Genomic DNA, 11,316 nt, shown 5'->3' on the forward strand with positions numbered 1-11,316 from the left:
AATAATAATAATAATAATAATAATAATAATAATAATAATAATAATAATAATAATAATAAAGAGCCTACCAGTGAATGAAAGCTACAAATACTTGGGGATATTGCAAGCAGAGAACATCAAGCATGCAGAAGTCAAAGGCGCAATTAGGAAGGAATATCTTGTGATGGGTAAGAAAAAATTTTGAAATCAAAGCCAAAATGGAGGAAATACAATAAAGCAATTAATACTTAAGCAGCCTGCCTAGTACGCCACACTCAAGCTGGCATAACTAACTGGACACAAAGCCTAATTGGACATCCTGGACAGAAAACAAGGAAAATTATGACCATCAATCGAAAGCACTGCATCCAAGAAGTGATTTGTAGACAGACTCCTCACCTTAGCAAGGTCCGATGGAGGCAGAGGGCTGCTCCACATAAAGCCATCAGTAGAGGAAGAGAAAAGAGGCCTGACAGAATACATCCAAGAAAGTCAAGAGCCAGCATTGAAAGAAGTCCACAAGCCTGAGATGCTGAAAAGCCAAAGAATCAAAAAAGAGTATAGAGTCCAACAGTTTAAACACGAAAGGAGCAGTGGCTAAACAAGCCACTCTAAGCGGGCGGTGTATTTCTCTTTAAGAACATTAGAAGGAAGGTTGACAGCAAGAGCCATGGGAGGGCTCAGAAGGGGAAACTCTAAAGAAGGAAACTGAAGGCCTGATTTTTGCATGCACTGGTGGAGCAAGCTATTAAGGACAAATGCAATAAAGACACTAATCTTGAAAAGTCCTACAATGACCCAAAGTGCCGCCTTCTGCAAAGAGTGGTGATGAAACCGGTGGAGCACATCATCTGCTGTTGTAAGAAAAATCAGCCCTAAACTGACTATCTCAATCCGGCTAACAGGCTAGCAGCAATGGTGCACTGGAACCTTTTGCAAAAGTACCGTCAGTTCTGTAGCAAGACCTTGCACGCAGCACAAGCCAGAGAAGATCACAAGAAAATGAAGAAGCAAAAAATACTCTGGGACTTTGTGAATTGGATGGACAGACAGACACCTGGCACAATAAACACCCCAGACATAACAGTGGTAGAGAAAAACATGTTTGATCATAGATGTTGCTGTGCCAGTTGACAGCAGGGTAGAGGACAAAGAGCTGGAAAAGATCACAAAATACAAGGACCATGTACAAATTGAAGCTCTAACGATTGTGGCAAAAGAACAACAGTAATCCCACTAGTAGCAGTCGGTGCTCTAGGAGGAATCCCAAGCAAAATCTTGAAAAAACATCTGAAAGCTCTAAACTTGACAGAACATCAGTCCACATGCTGCAGGAAGGAGCACTTCTAGGAACTGCACATATTCTACGAAAATACCTCTAATATCCTAGGTCCTTGGGAAGGATTCGATATTCAGAGATGAAGTCCAGACACTTCAGTGCTGTGCTGTAATGTGAATAATAATAATAATAATAATAATAATAATAATAATAATAATAATAATAATAATAATAATAATAATAACAATAGGGCAGCACTTGAAAACATCTTTGAATTCGACAAAATTAACATCTGTCAATAAATTCAGAAGGCAGCCCCTGCTGGGATCCGCGACGCATCACTACGCCGACATAGCCTTACGGAATTCCAGCAGGTTAACACGATACAAGAAAGATCTGGCAGCTGTGAAATCTACTACTACTTTCACAGCTGCCAGATCTTTAGCTGGTTGTTGGCCTTCATTACAATTCGAGCCTCACCCAGAGGCCTAGGAATATTATTATTATTATTATTATTATTGATCTTGTTTGCTGTGTATAACTGTTTTTGTATCAATATAATAATAATAATAATAATAAAACAGTTTGGATTTGTATCCCCCCTTTCTCTCCTGTAAGGAAACTCAAAGGGGCTTACAATCTCCTTTCCCTTCCCCTCATCATAACAAACACCCTGGGAGGTAGGTGGGGCTGAGAGAGCTCAGAACTGTGACTGGCCCAAGGTCACCCAGCTGGCGTGTGTTGGAGTGCACAAGCTTATCTGGTTCACCAGATAAGCTTCCACAGCTCAAACGGCAGAGCGGGGAATCAAACCCGGTTCTCCAGATTAGAGTGCACCTGCTCGTAACCATTACACCATGCTTGCTCTTATAGCTGTGGATGTTCGGGGAGTAGTTTCCCATTTTCCTATCCGAAGCTCCTCAGAAAAGCAGAAGGGACCCGAAAGATCTTTTCCAGTGATCTGAAGCAGTAAACAAATTGCAGAAAAATAAACCTAAAGGGCAGATCGGGTCAGCCAGGCTGCTCATGGCTGTGACTCTGTGCCTGACTGTTCACTTCCTGTCTCTTCTCAGAAGTGCGTCAGCAGAGGCGAACTGCAGGTATCCCTATCTTACCAGCCTGTCGCCCAGCGGATGACCGTCGTGGTGCTCAAAGCCAAACACTTGCCCAAGATGGACATCACCGGCCTCTCAGGTAGAAGCTATTTACTCCACCTTGCCCTGATGTTTTCCCCTTTTCCCTGCCGCATGGAAGCTGGCGATGGCGCACGTCTCCATATATCAGAGTCGAGCAGCCTGCTTCGTAATTAGCGGCCTGCTGGCTGATCGCTTAACACTTGAACTGGATCCAGGCCTCGTTCCAGATTTCCCCAAGGGCCTGGCAGTACAATTTGAGGATAAAGCGGACGAAAGCAGAAACAATTTCCTGTGCCAGCGCTCTTGGGGCTGGCCACAATTAGGGTTTCTAGTTGCACCGGCTGGGCATCTCTTGGCAGGCTGGAAACCGATGACAAGGGAGGTGGGCCATATTTGGCTAATGGGTTCATTTGTAAGCTTTGGGGGAGCCAGGAATACAGGAACAGGGTAAAAGGACTTGCGTGCAATGCTGAGCGAGCGAGCGAGCACTGCCGCACCGTGCCAGGGAGAGAAACGCATTTTACGGTGACTTGCCTCTGAAGATGCCGGCCGTGGATGCAGGCGAAATGTTAGGCGCTGAAACTGTTGGACTCCAGCCACGTAGTCCCCAAACCCCACAACACAACAGCCAGTTAATTCCGGTTGTGAAAGCCTTCGACAGTACATTTTCTCATTCGTATTGTATCGTTCCCCTGGAATACAAGAACTTGGGGGTGGGGGTGATGTCTCTGTTTGTACATGTGTGCGTGCGTGTAAAGTGATGTCAAGTAGCAACCAAATTCTGGCAACCCAGTAGGGTTTTCAAAGCAAGAGACTAACAGAGGTGGTTTGCCGTTACCTTCCTCTGCATAAAACCCCCTGGTGTTCCTTGGGGGGTGTCCCATCCAAATACTAACAACCCTGCTTAGCTTCTCTGAACTGACAAGATCAGGTTAGCCACGCGATGGCAACTCCGTACGTCTCTTAAGAAGAAGAAGAAGGAGGTTTGGATTTATATCCCCCCTTTCTCTCCTGCAGGAGACTCAAAGGGGCTTAAAATCTCCTTGCCCTTCCCCCCACAACAAACACTCCTGTGAGGTAGGTGGGGCTTTGAGAGAGCTCCGAGAAGCTGTGACTAGCTCCAAGGTCACCCAGCTGGCTGCAGTGTGGAAAGGTACAGGCTAATCTGAATTCCCCAGATAAGCCTACACAGATCAGGCGGCAGACCTGGACACCAAAACCCGTTCCTCCAGATTAGATACACGAGCTCTTAACTTCCTACGCCACTGCTGCTCCTTACCCTCAAACCACTCTTACCCTCTAAACTCCCTAGTAGAGAAATAATTGGCAGCTCTTCCAGATAAAGAGTGGATTCACAGTTCTTCATCCCCTGCCAGCATCATGCTGGCAGGTGATGTGGAATGGAACCAGTCAGTCCATAACATCTGGAGGGCTGCGAGTTTGACACCTGTACCCTAAGGGGTCTACGTGACCCTACGTAACCTACATAACCCAAGTCACAAGCTGTGACTTGACAGCACAAAAAATATTAAACTGGTGGGCATCAAATTCAGGACGGGCAAAAGGAAAGATATAGATTTCGCTTGTGGAATGACTGGTCACAAGATGGAGATGACGATTATTATTTTAGATTGCTTTAAAAGGGGGGTTGTTTGTTTCTCCACAGTATGGCTTATCTCATTCTCCCTTCCTCTCTTTTATCCTCACAACAAACCTGCTGGGTAGGCAAGGCTAAGAATGTGGGAGAGGTTCAAGATCACTCTGTAAGCTTCTGAGCTGGGGTGGGGGATTTAATTTGAACCTGGGTCTCCAAGAGGCTCGTCCGACACTCTACTACATCATGCTGGCTCTCTGTATCGGTTAAAAGAGAAGGGGGTCTATTCATGGCTGTTAGCCCTCGTAGCTAAGGGGCACGTGCTGGTGAATATTGGTTGCGGAAAGTATTGTCGAAGGCCTTCACAGCCGGAATCAGCTGACTGTTGTGGGTTTTCTGGATTGTGGCTGTAGTCTGATGGTTTTAGCTTCTAACGTTTCGCTTACATCTACGGTTGGAATCTCCAGAGTCATTTCAGGGAAAGATGTGTTTCTCTTTGTGGCAGAGTGAGGAGAGAAACATGGATAGAAATACATCTTTCTGTGACATTCTTCTGGAGATTCCAGCCAAAGATAGGCCAAACGTCTGGGACAAAAATTACCACACAGCAGCAACCCAGCCGGGAGAACCCACAAAGCTGAGGCGTAGAATATTTTTGACACTGTTGTAAGGCCTTTCTTACACATGCTGCCATAATGCACTGTCGCCTCTAAACATTCTTCAGTAATTTTCCTTGCACTCCATTTCACAATAATACCACCTTTTGTTTAAAACACTCTTCCATCTTCCTGTAGTTGTGAGGGGGGGGGCATTGGGAGCAGCCTCTCTTCATTTAAATCCTGCACAGGTCTGGCTCCCTCACTGGCGGAGTTGAAGACAGTCTTATTTAGGACTGTATTTGACTAACTGGAGACTTTAAATGGTGGTTGCTACGGATATTTATAACAGTTATTTTATTTATGTTATTAACTGCCATGAATTCTGCAAGGCAGAAAGGCAGCTAATGGCCGATTACCAACCAGTGATCTGGTGCTCAGTGGGACCAGAAGCACGTCGGGGCAAGAAAACTTGTCCCAACGTGCTTCCTCTTGCCCCCCTCCCCCTATGTGCATCTCACTTTCTGCGGAGAAAGCGGGAGCACCTCTGGCGTGACTTTTCATTCCCGTGCGGGGAAAGGGCGGGAAACAGCCGGCAGTGGGTCATTGGCCAATAAGGGCTTCAGAGAAAGGAAATAAAGATATCCAGGCATGACGCTTTAAAAAGCCTTAAAAAGGCTTTTTAAAAGGGCTTGGACAGATTTAAAAAGGGCTTGGACAGATTTATGGAGGAGAAGTCGATCTGTGGCTACCAATCTCGATCCTCCTTGATCTCAGATTGCAAATGCCTTAGCAGACCAGGTGCTCGGGAGCAGCAGCAGCAGAAGGCCATTGCTTTCACATCCTGCACGTGAGCTCCCAAAGGCACCTGGTGGGCCACTGCGAGTAGCAGAGTGCTGGACTAGATGGACTCTGGTCTGATCCAGCAGGCTAGTTCTTATGTTCTTATGTTCTTATGACGGAGGGGTTTCCCGGCCTCCATGGACACAAAAGGCCATTCTGTGGGTTTCTGGGAAATCTCTCCCAGTCTTGTTACTGGGCTGTGTTATTGGCTCCCCCTTGTCCTTCTCTCTGGCAGATCCCTACGTCAAGGTGAACGTCTACTACGGCAGAAAGCGCATTGCCAAAAAGAAAACTCACGTCAAGAAGTGCACTTTGAACCCCATCTTCAACGAGTCTTTCATTTACGACATCCCCGTGGATCTCCTCCCCGACATCAGCATCGAGTTTCTGGTCATCGACTTCGACCGCACCACGAAAAACGAGGTGGTGGGGCGGCTGATCCTGGGCGCGCACAGTGTCACGGCAGGCGGTGTGGAACACTGGCGGGAGGTGTGCGAGAACCCGCGGAAGCAGATCGCCAAGTGGCACAGCCTGAGCGAATATTAGGGTGAGCCGGTGGTGCGGCACGCTCGCGCATACAAAACACAGACTTTGATCCTTCCCCCCCCCCTTTCCCGTTTTAGTCGTAGAACTTAAAACAAACCAACAAAAAAAAAAGTTTCCGTAAGAAGCAGCTGGTCAGTTCTCTTTAGCGACGTTAATATTTTTGCAGGGCGGTAAAATTCTAAAAAGGAAAAAAAATCAAAACAAAAAAAAAACATTTGTTTTAATAATACAGTATATATATATAACGACATATATATATTACAGCAGCGTACTCACACTATTGCATGCCTAACACAAAAGATTAAAAAAAGCAAAAAAAAAAAAGTTTTAGTCTTAACTTACCAATATCAAAGTACAGTTTTTAATACGATTTCTCTGTCACTATGAAAGTCGTGTTTGTGCTGAACTATCTTGGTTGCTGTTCGCCACAATTGGCCTATTCAGCCTCTCTCCCAAGCTAGCTTTTTTTTTAAAAAAAAGAAAATCTGGTGTTGAATCGCGAGTTCTTTTGTTAGCTCTGCCCCTCCCCCTCACCACACGCACACACGCACACACAATTATTTGTAGTTTCTGTGACTTGGGTCAGCCGACTCCATTGAGGCGTATGGAACGGTTAAGACACCTGTCCCGGAGCAAGAAGAGGCTGGCTGAGGAAAAAAACGACTTACTTGAATCACTACTGAAAACTGTCCCCTGTGAAATGCGGATAGTTCTGTCCAAATTGCCGCCATATGGAACAGGCAGATAAGCCAAAATCTAGGTCTAGCTCAGTTTTCCCATGGATTCTCAACCGAGCCAAGTTCTGACAGAGTGTACTCCCCAGAACCTTCTGTATTGCCTCAGAAAATTGTTGAAGGTTTTCACAGCTGGAATCAACTGGCTGTTGTGGGTTTTCCAGGTTGTTTATGACTGTGGTCTGATAGTTTTTGCTCCTAAAGTGTTGTTCCTAAAACATTCGGAGCAAAAACTACCAGACTGCAACCACACAGCCTGGAAAACCCACAATAGCCAACCCTAGAGAATTCTGGGCTCCTTCTTGCTTTGATGGGGAGCTAGATATGTGGCAGGTAGGCTGCGGGTCCCAATTTGCATGTTGTTTACAAACGCATTGTGGCCCCCATGGTAGCTGCCTACTCGTCCCATAGGCTAAAGCTGACCACAGGAATAACGATGCGAGCAGGGCATTGTGGGGCAAGGAAGAGAGTGGCAGCGGAAGGCACCATTCACAAGATCTGCCCTACCTTCTCCTCTAAACCACTGGTGGGGTTTGAAACCAACGCGAAACTTCCTGCTCAAACACCTTGGAAGGCACAGCCAAATCGTCAGCCTGTAAAATGTGGACTGAAAAAATCTGACTCCAGGAAACATCTTTGTCTGCTCAGCTGGCAGTAAGTTTTGTGCCCAAGAAAAGGAGTGTCCCCCACTGCTGCCCAGACAGATGTTTAATTACACAGAATCCATTGTCAGACAAGACTGTTTGCTGAAAGGTTCTGTGTAATGTTAAAGGCTGCACATTTCAAACGGCTCAAGTAAAAGACATTGCATCGTCGTTCCCTCCTCCTCCCGCGTAGACCTAATGAGCATCTCCTTTCCCAAGGCCACAAAGTTAGAGCCTGTCTGTACCAGACTGGCTAAGAAACAGTGGGAATCCAAGGCAATCAGAGAGGCATGCAAATTTGCCTTTGTGTTCCAGTATTCACATTCATGCACCTGGTTCTTGTCCCGTATCCTGTACAATGTAAATACTGTATCATAGGTTTTAAAAAAAACAGGGGAAATACTTTCCATGTTTACAGTCCTTGGTGGTAGAATTTTGGAGCCCTGCTTGTTAAGGATGACCAAAAGGAGCCATTTGCTGCGGGGGGCGGGGGGGGGCGGGGGGGGCGGAGAGAGGGGGATGACAGATCATCTCAGCACAACCGTCTCTTCCGATTCCTTTCCACCTGGAAAAGAAAAATGCAGCAGCTTCAAGAAACAGTGGGGGGAAGAAGAGACAGGCCACCCCAGCCTGACTCCCCTGCTTAGTTCCTTACAAACGCGAGTTTCTTAGCTCAGATGTGCGCAAGGACATTTTTCCAGATAGCCAGAGGGACTTCGAAAAAGGGCGCTGGGATCTGACAGCCCCAGTCCACGAACGGCAGCGGCACTCTTCCCTGCTATGAAGAGCCTGCCTTATGTAGAGAGGGGCTCTTTTTTTAAAGAGGAAAGGGCCGGTTAGCAGCAGACATTTGCAAGCTTCAGCCCAGGGATCCCTGCTTGCGCTGCCTACACTCACGCCACGCCTGTTGCCAGTCCAACAGCCCGTGTGGGATGTTTGTGTGTGTGCTGTGTCAAAAACCTGTGACACCCATGGGACCAGAAGCATTGGTGGGGAAAAAAGGTAGAAATGTACACATGTGCTGTGAGAAATGACTTTGCCAAGTTTCTTTCTTTCTTTCTTTCTTTCTTTCTTTCTTTCTTTCTTTCTTTCTTTCTTTCTTTCTTTCTTTCTTTCTTTCTTTCTTTCTTTCTTTCTTTCTTTTTCTTTCGTTTCCTTCCTTCCTTCTTTCCTTCCTTCTTTCCTTTCTTCCTTCCTTCCATCTTTCCTTCCTTCCTTCTTTCCTTTCTTCCTTCCTTCCATCTTTTCTTCCTTTCTTTCCTACCTCACAGGGTGTTTGTTGTGAGGGGGGAAGGGCAAGGAGATTGTAAGCCCCTTTGAGTCTCCTGCAGGAGAGAAAGGGGGATATAAATCCAAACTCTTCTTCTTCTTCTTCTTTCTTTCCTTCTTTCCTTCCTTCTTTCTTTCCTTCTTTCCTTCCTTCCTTCTTTCCTTCCTTCTTTCCTTCTTTCTTTCCTTCTTTTCTTTTTTTTTTTTTCTTTTTTTTTTTTTTTTTTTTTTTCCTTCTTTCCTTCTTTCTTTCCTTCTTTCTTTCTTTCTTTCTTTCTTTCTTTCTTTCTTTCTTTCTTTCCTTCCTTCCTTGTGTAGTCAAGAGAACCCCAGAACCCTACAGAAGTCGGGGGCTGTAACTCTGCTATGATCTCTTTGAGAGTTGTTCATCTTCATTCCCCACCCGCAATCCAAAAAGATTCCCGTCTCCTTTCAGTTTTTTTCCGGATCCTGTTAACATCACTCGGAGGAACTTGCCACATTACCGTGCTAGGGCAAGAGAGTGTATCTGAGCTTTTCTGTTCCCAAAGCTCTTTTACTTACGCTCACTATGAACTCCGTCCCACCCACCACATCTGAAATTTGCAGTGCAAATGGGTTTTTCGCCCTGGGGCCAAAGGTTGGCTTCCCTGTGCCTGTGACAAATAAAATATGTATTGGCCGCCCCCAAAGGATGACCTTCCTGTTGGGCCTTTAGAGGAACCGGGGACCACTGTGCGAGGCAGGATATTGAACTAGATGTGGGTAAGCTCATACACACAACCTAGTGTTCGCTGCCTGGATGCTGGTCCACAGAGTACGCGCTAAGAGCCCTGCTGGATCCGACCAACGTTCCATCTAGCCCAGCATCAGCCAGAAGCCTCCAAAGAATGGCTGACCCTCCCATTACTAAAATCGGCCTAATCCCCTTTTTCAGGCCATTCATATAACATTGAAACCTTCCATCACATCCTCATCTCAGAGACAGCCATTTCTCCTCCGTGGATTGCTCGGGCCCAAGTGGAATTAAAAATTAAGCTTTCCTTTTTTTTTTTTTTTTTGCTTTGAAATGCCAGCAAAATGCTTAAGCCTAAAATCGTCTCTTTTCTTCCAGTTGTAGTGGGGAAAAAGGATATTGCCAAGGAAATGTGCTCAGGGTAAAATAGGCTTAATGGGTGGTTATGAAGAGCTCCGTTGCTCCTTAGGAATAATGGGGAAATCAAGAGGGCCAGATAACTTTCTTTCTTTTTTTGGGTTAAATACGTGTAAATTGACCATTTTAGTGACAGCTGCCCCACCGTGAATTCTCCCAGCAGTGGGTTGATTTAGGTGCGTGTATTCCTCCCGCCCCAGTTTTCTTTTAACTTTGTGTCTGTTGTAAAATTTAAAATTAAAAAACAAAAAACTTGGACAAGTTACAACTTTGTGTCAAGACAAAACAAAAAGTGTAAGAAAAAAAAGTTTTAACGCGAACCGTGTACAACTGCATAATGCTGTAATGCTAACCTAACCAATATGTAATGCTATCTGTAATGTCAAAAATTGTTTCGACGCACATTGAGCGTTCCAATAAAAATGGAGTCACTTTAAGTTTAGCTGCGGACCCTGAGGCTGTTTGTAGATAGTGACGGCCTGTGTACACACGTCGTGCCGTGTTTCTGCGTAGCGTGAAAGTCCCGGATTCATTCCTCAGCGTCTGAGCAAAGGGATTATTGGGAAAAGACCAGTGAATTTAACTCCATGTAAAGTCGCTCTGACAGTTTGAGTCAGATACAGGATGGCATGTAGTTCAGCGGCAGAGTATTCGCTTTGCGTGCAGAAAGTTCCAGGTCCAATTCCCCAGCGTCTACATTCAGAACCATCCGTGCAGAAAAGCGCTTTTTATGGCCTGAGACATTTTTTGGAAATAAAAAATTATTGCATTTACACCCCACCTGTTCCCAGCCATGGTCAGGCACAAGATGACTTGCAGGAAATTAAACATAATAAAATCACATGAGCACCACCACGCATTTGTCCATAGCATAGGTGTCAAACTCGCGGCCCTCCAGATGCTATGGACTACCGTTTCCATCATCCCCTGGCTTCCAGATGTTATGGACTACAGTTCCCATCATCCCCTGCCAGCATGGCCTATTGGCATGGCCTATTTATGCAGCAATTTTCACCGTCTGGCAGATCTTGGGAGGCTGGCCACCAGAAAGCTAGGCCAGTGGTGGCGAACCTATGGCACTCCAGATGTTCATGGCCAATAGGCCACCGCTGGTGGGGATGAGTGGGCGTACCTTCGTACGCAACCATAACATCTGAAGGCCGTAGTTTGGATTTTCACTCTTTGTGGGTCCCTTGAAGTACTATGATTCTCTTTCAACCAGGGCTCAAAACAGAATCAACCCACAGTGTAAGGGAGAAGGACTGATCTTACAAGGTAGGGTAAATGTGCTGAACATCCATTCTCTGCCCTGAAAATATGCCTCAGGCTGGAGCGGGAACTAGATGCGTGACCTCAAACCACTTCTACCACAGCGTCTTCATCGCAAGGATCTTGCTTTTAAAGGCCCACCCCCACCCCCCCGGAAAGAGCCAAAACAATGTCTGACAAGCTGACCCCTATTCCAGCTGAAAACAGAAACGCCGAAGGAGTTCCAGCAGCGAAGGAAGAGGAGCACGTTGGCGATGAATGTATTGCTCACAGCTGGCTAGATTTATGCAGCAAT

The 11,316-nt window shown here is 46.0% G+C and overlaps 1 protein-coding gene across 1 annotated transcript in view; it reads left to right on the top strand.

Moving 5' to 3' along the window:
• SYT11 (synaptotagmin 11) overlaps positions 1-6,314 on the top strand; it is a 28,064-nt gene extending 21,750 nt beyond the window's left edge. The window contains exons 3-4 of the mRNA XM_048511403.1: positions 2,332-2,455; positions 5,663-6,314. Coding sequence (XP_048367360.1) covers positions 2,332-2,455; positions 5,663-5,973 — 435 coding nt within the window. The 3' untranslated portion in view covers positions 5,974-6,314. The remainder of the gene's footprint in view (positions 1-2,331; positions 2,456-5,662) is intronic.
• Positions 6,315-11,316: the final 5,002 nt, after the last annotated feature.

Source organism: Sphaerodactylus townsendi, linkage group LG01 (assembly GCF_021028975.2).
Source record: "Sphaerodactylus townsendi isolate TG3544 linkage group LG01, MPM_Stown_v2.3, whole genome shotgun sequence".
NCBI lineage: Eukaryota > Metazoa > Chordata > Lepidosauria > Squamata > Sphaerodactylidae > Sphaerodactylus > Sphaerodactylus townsendi.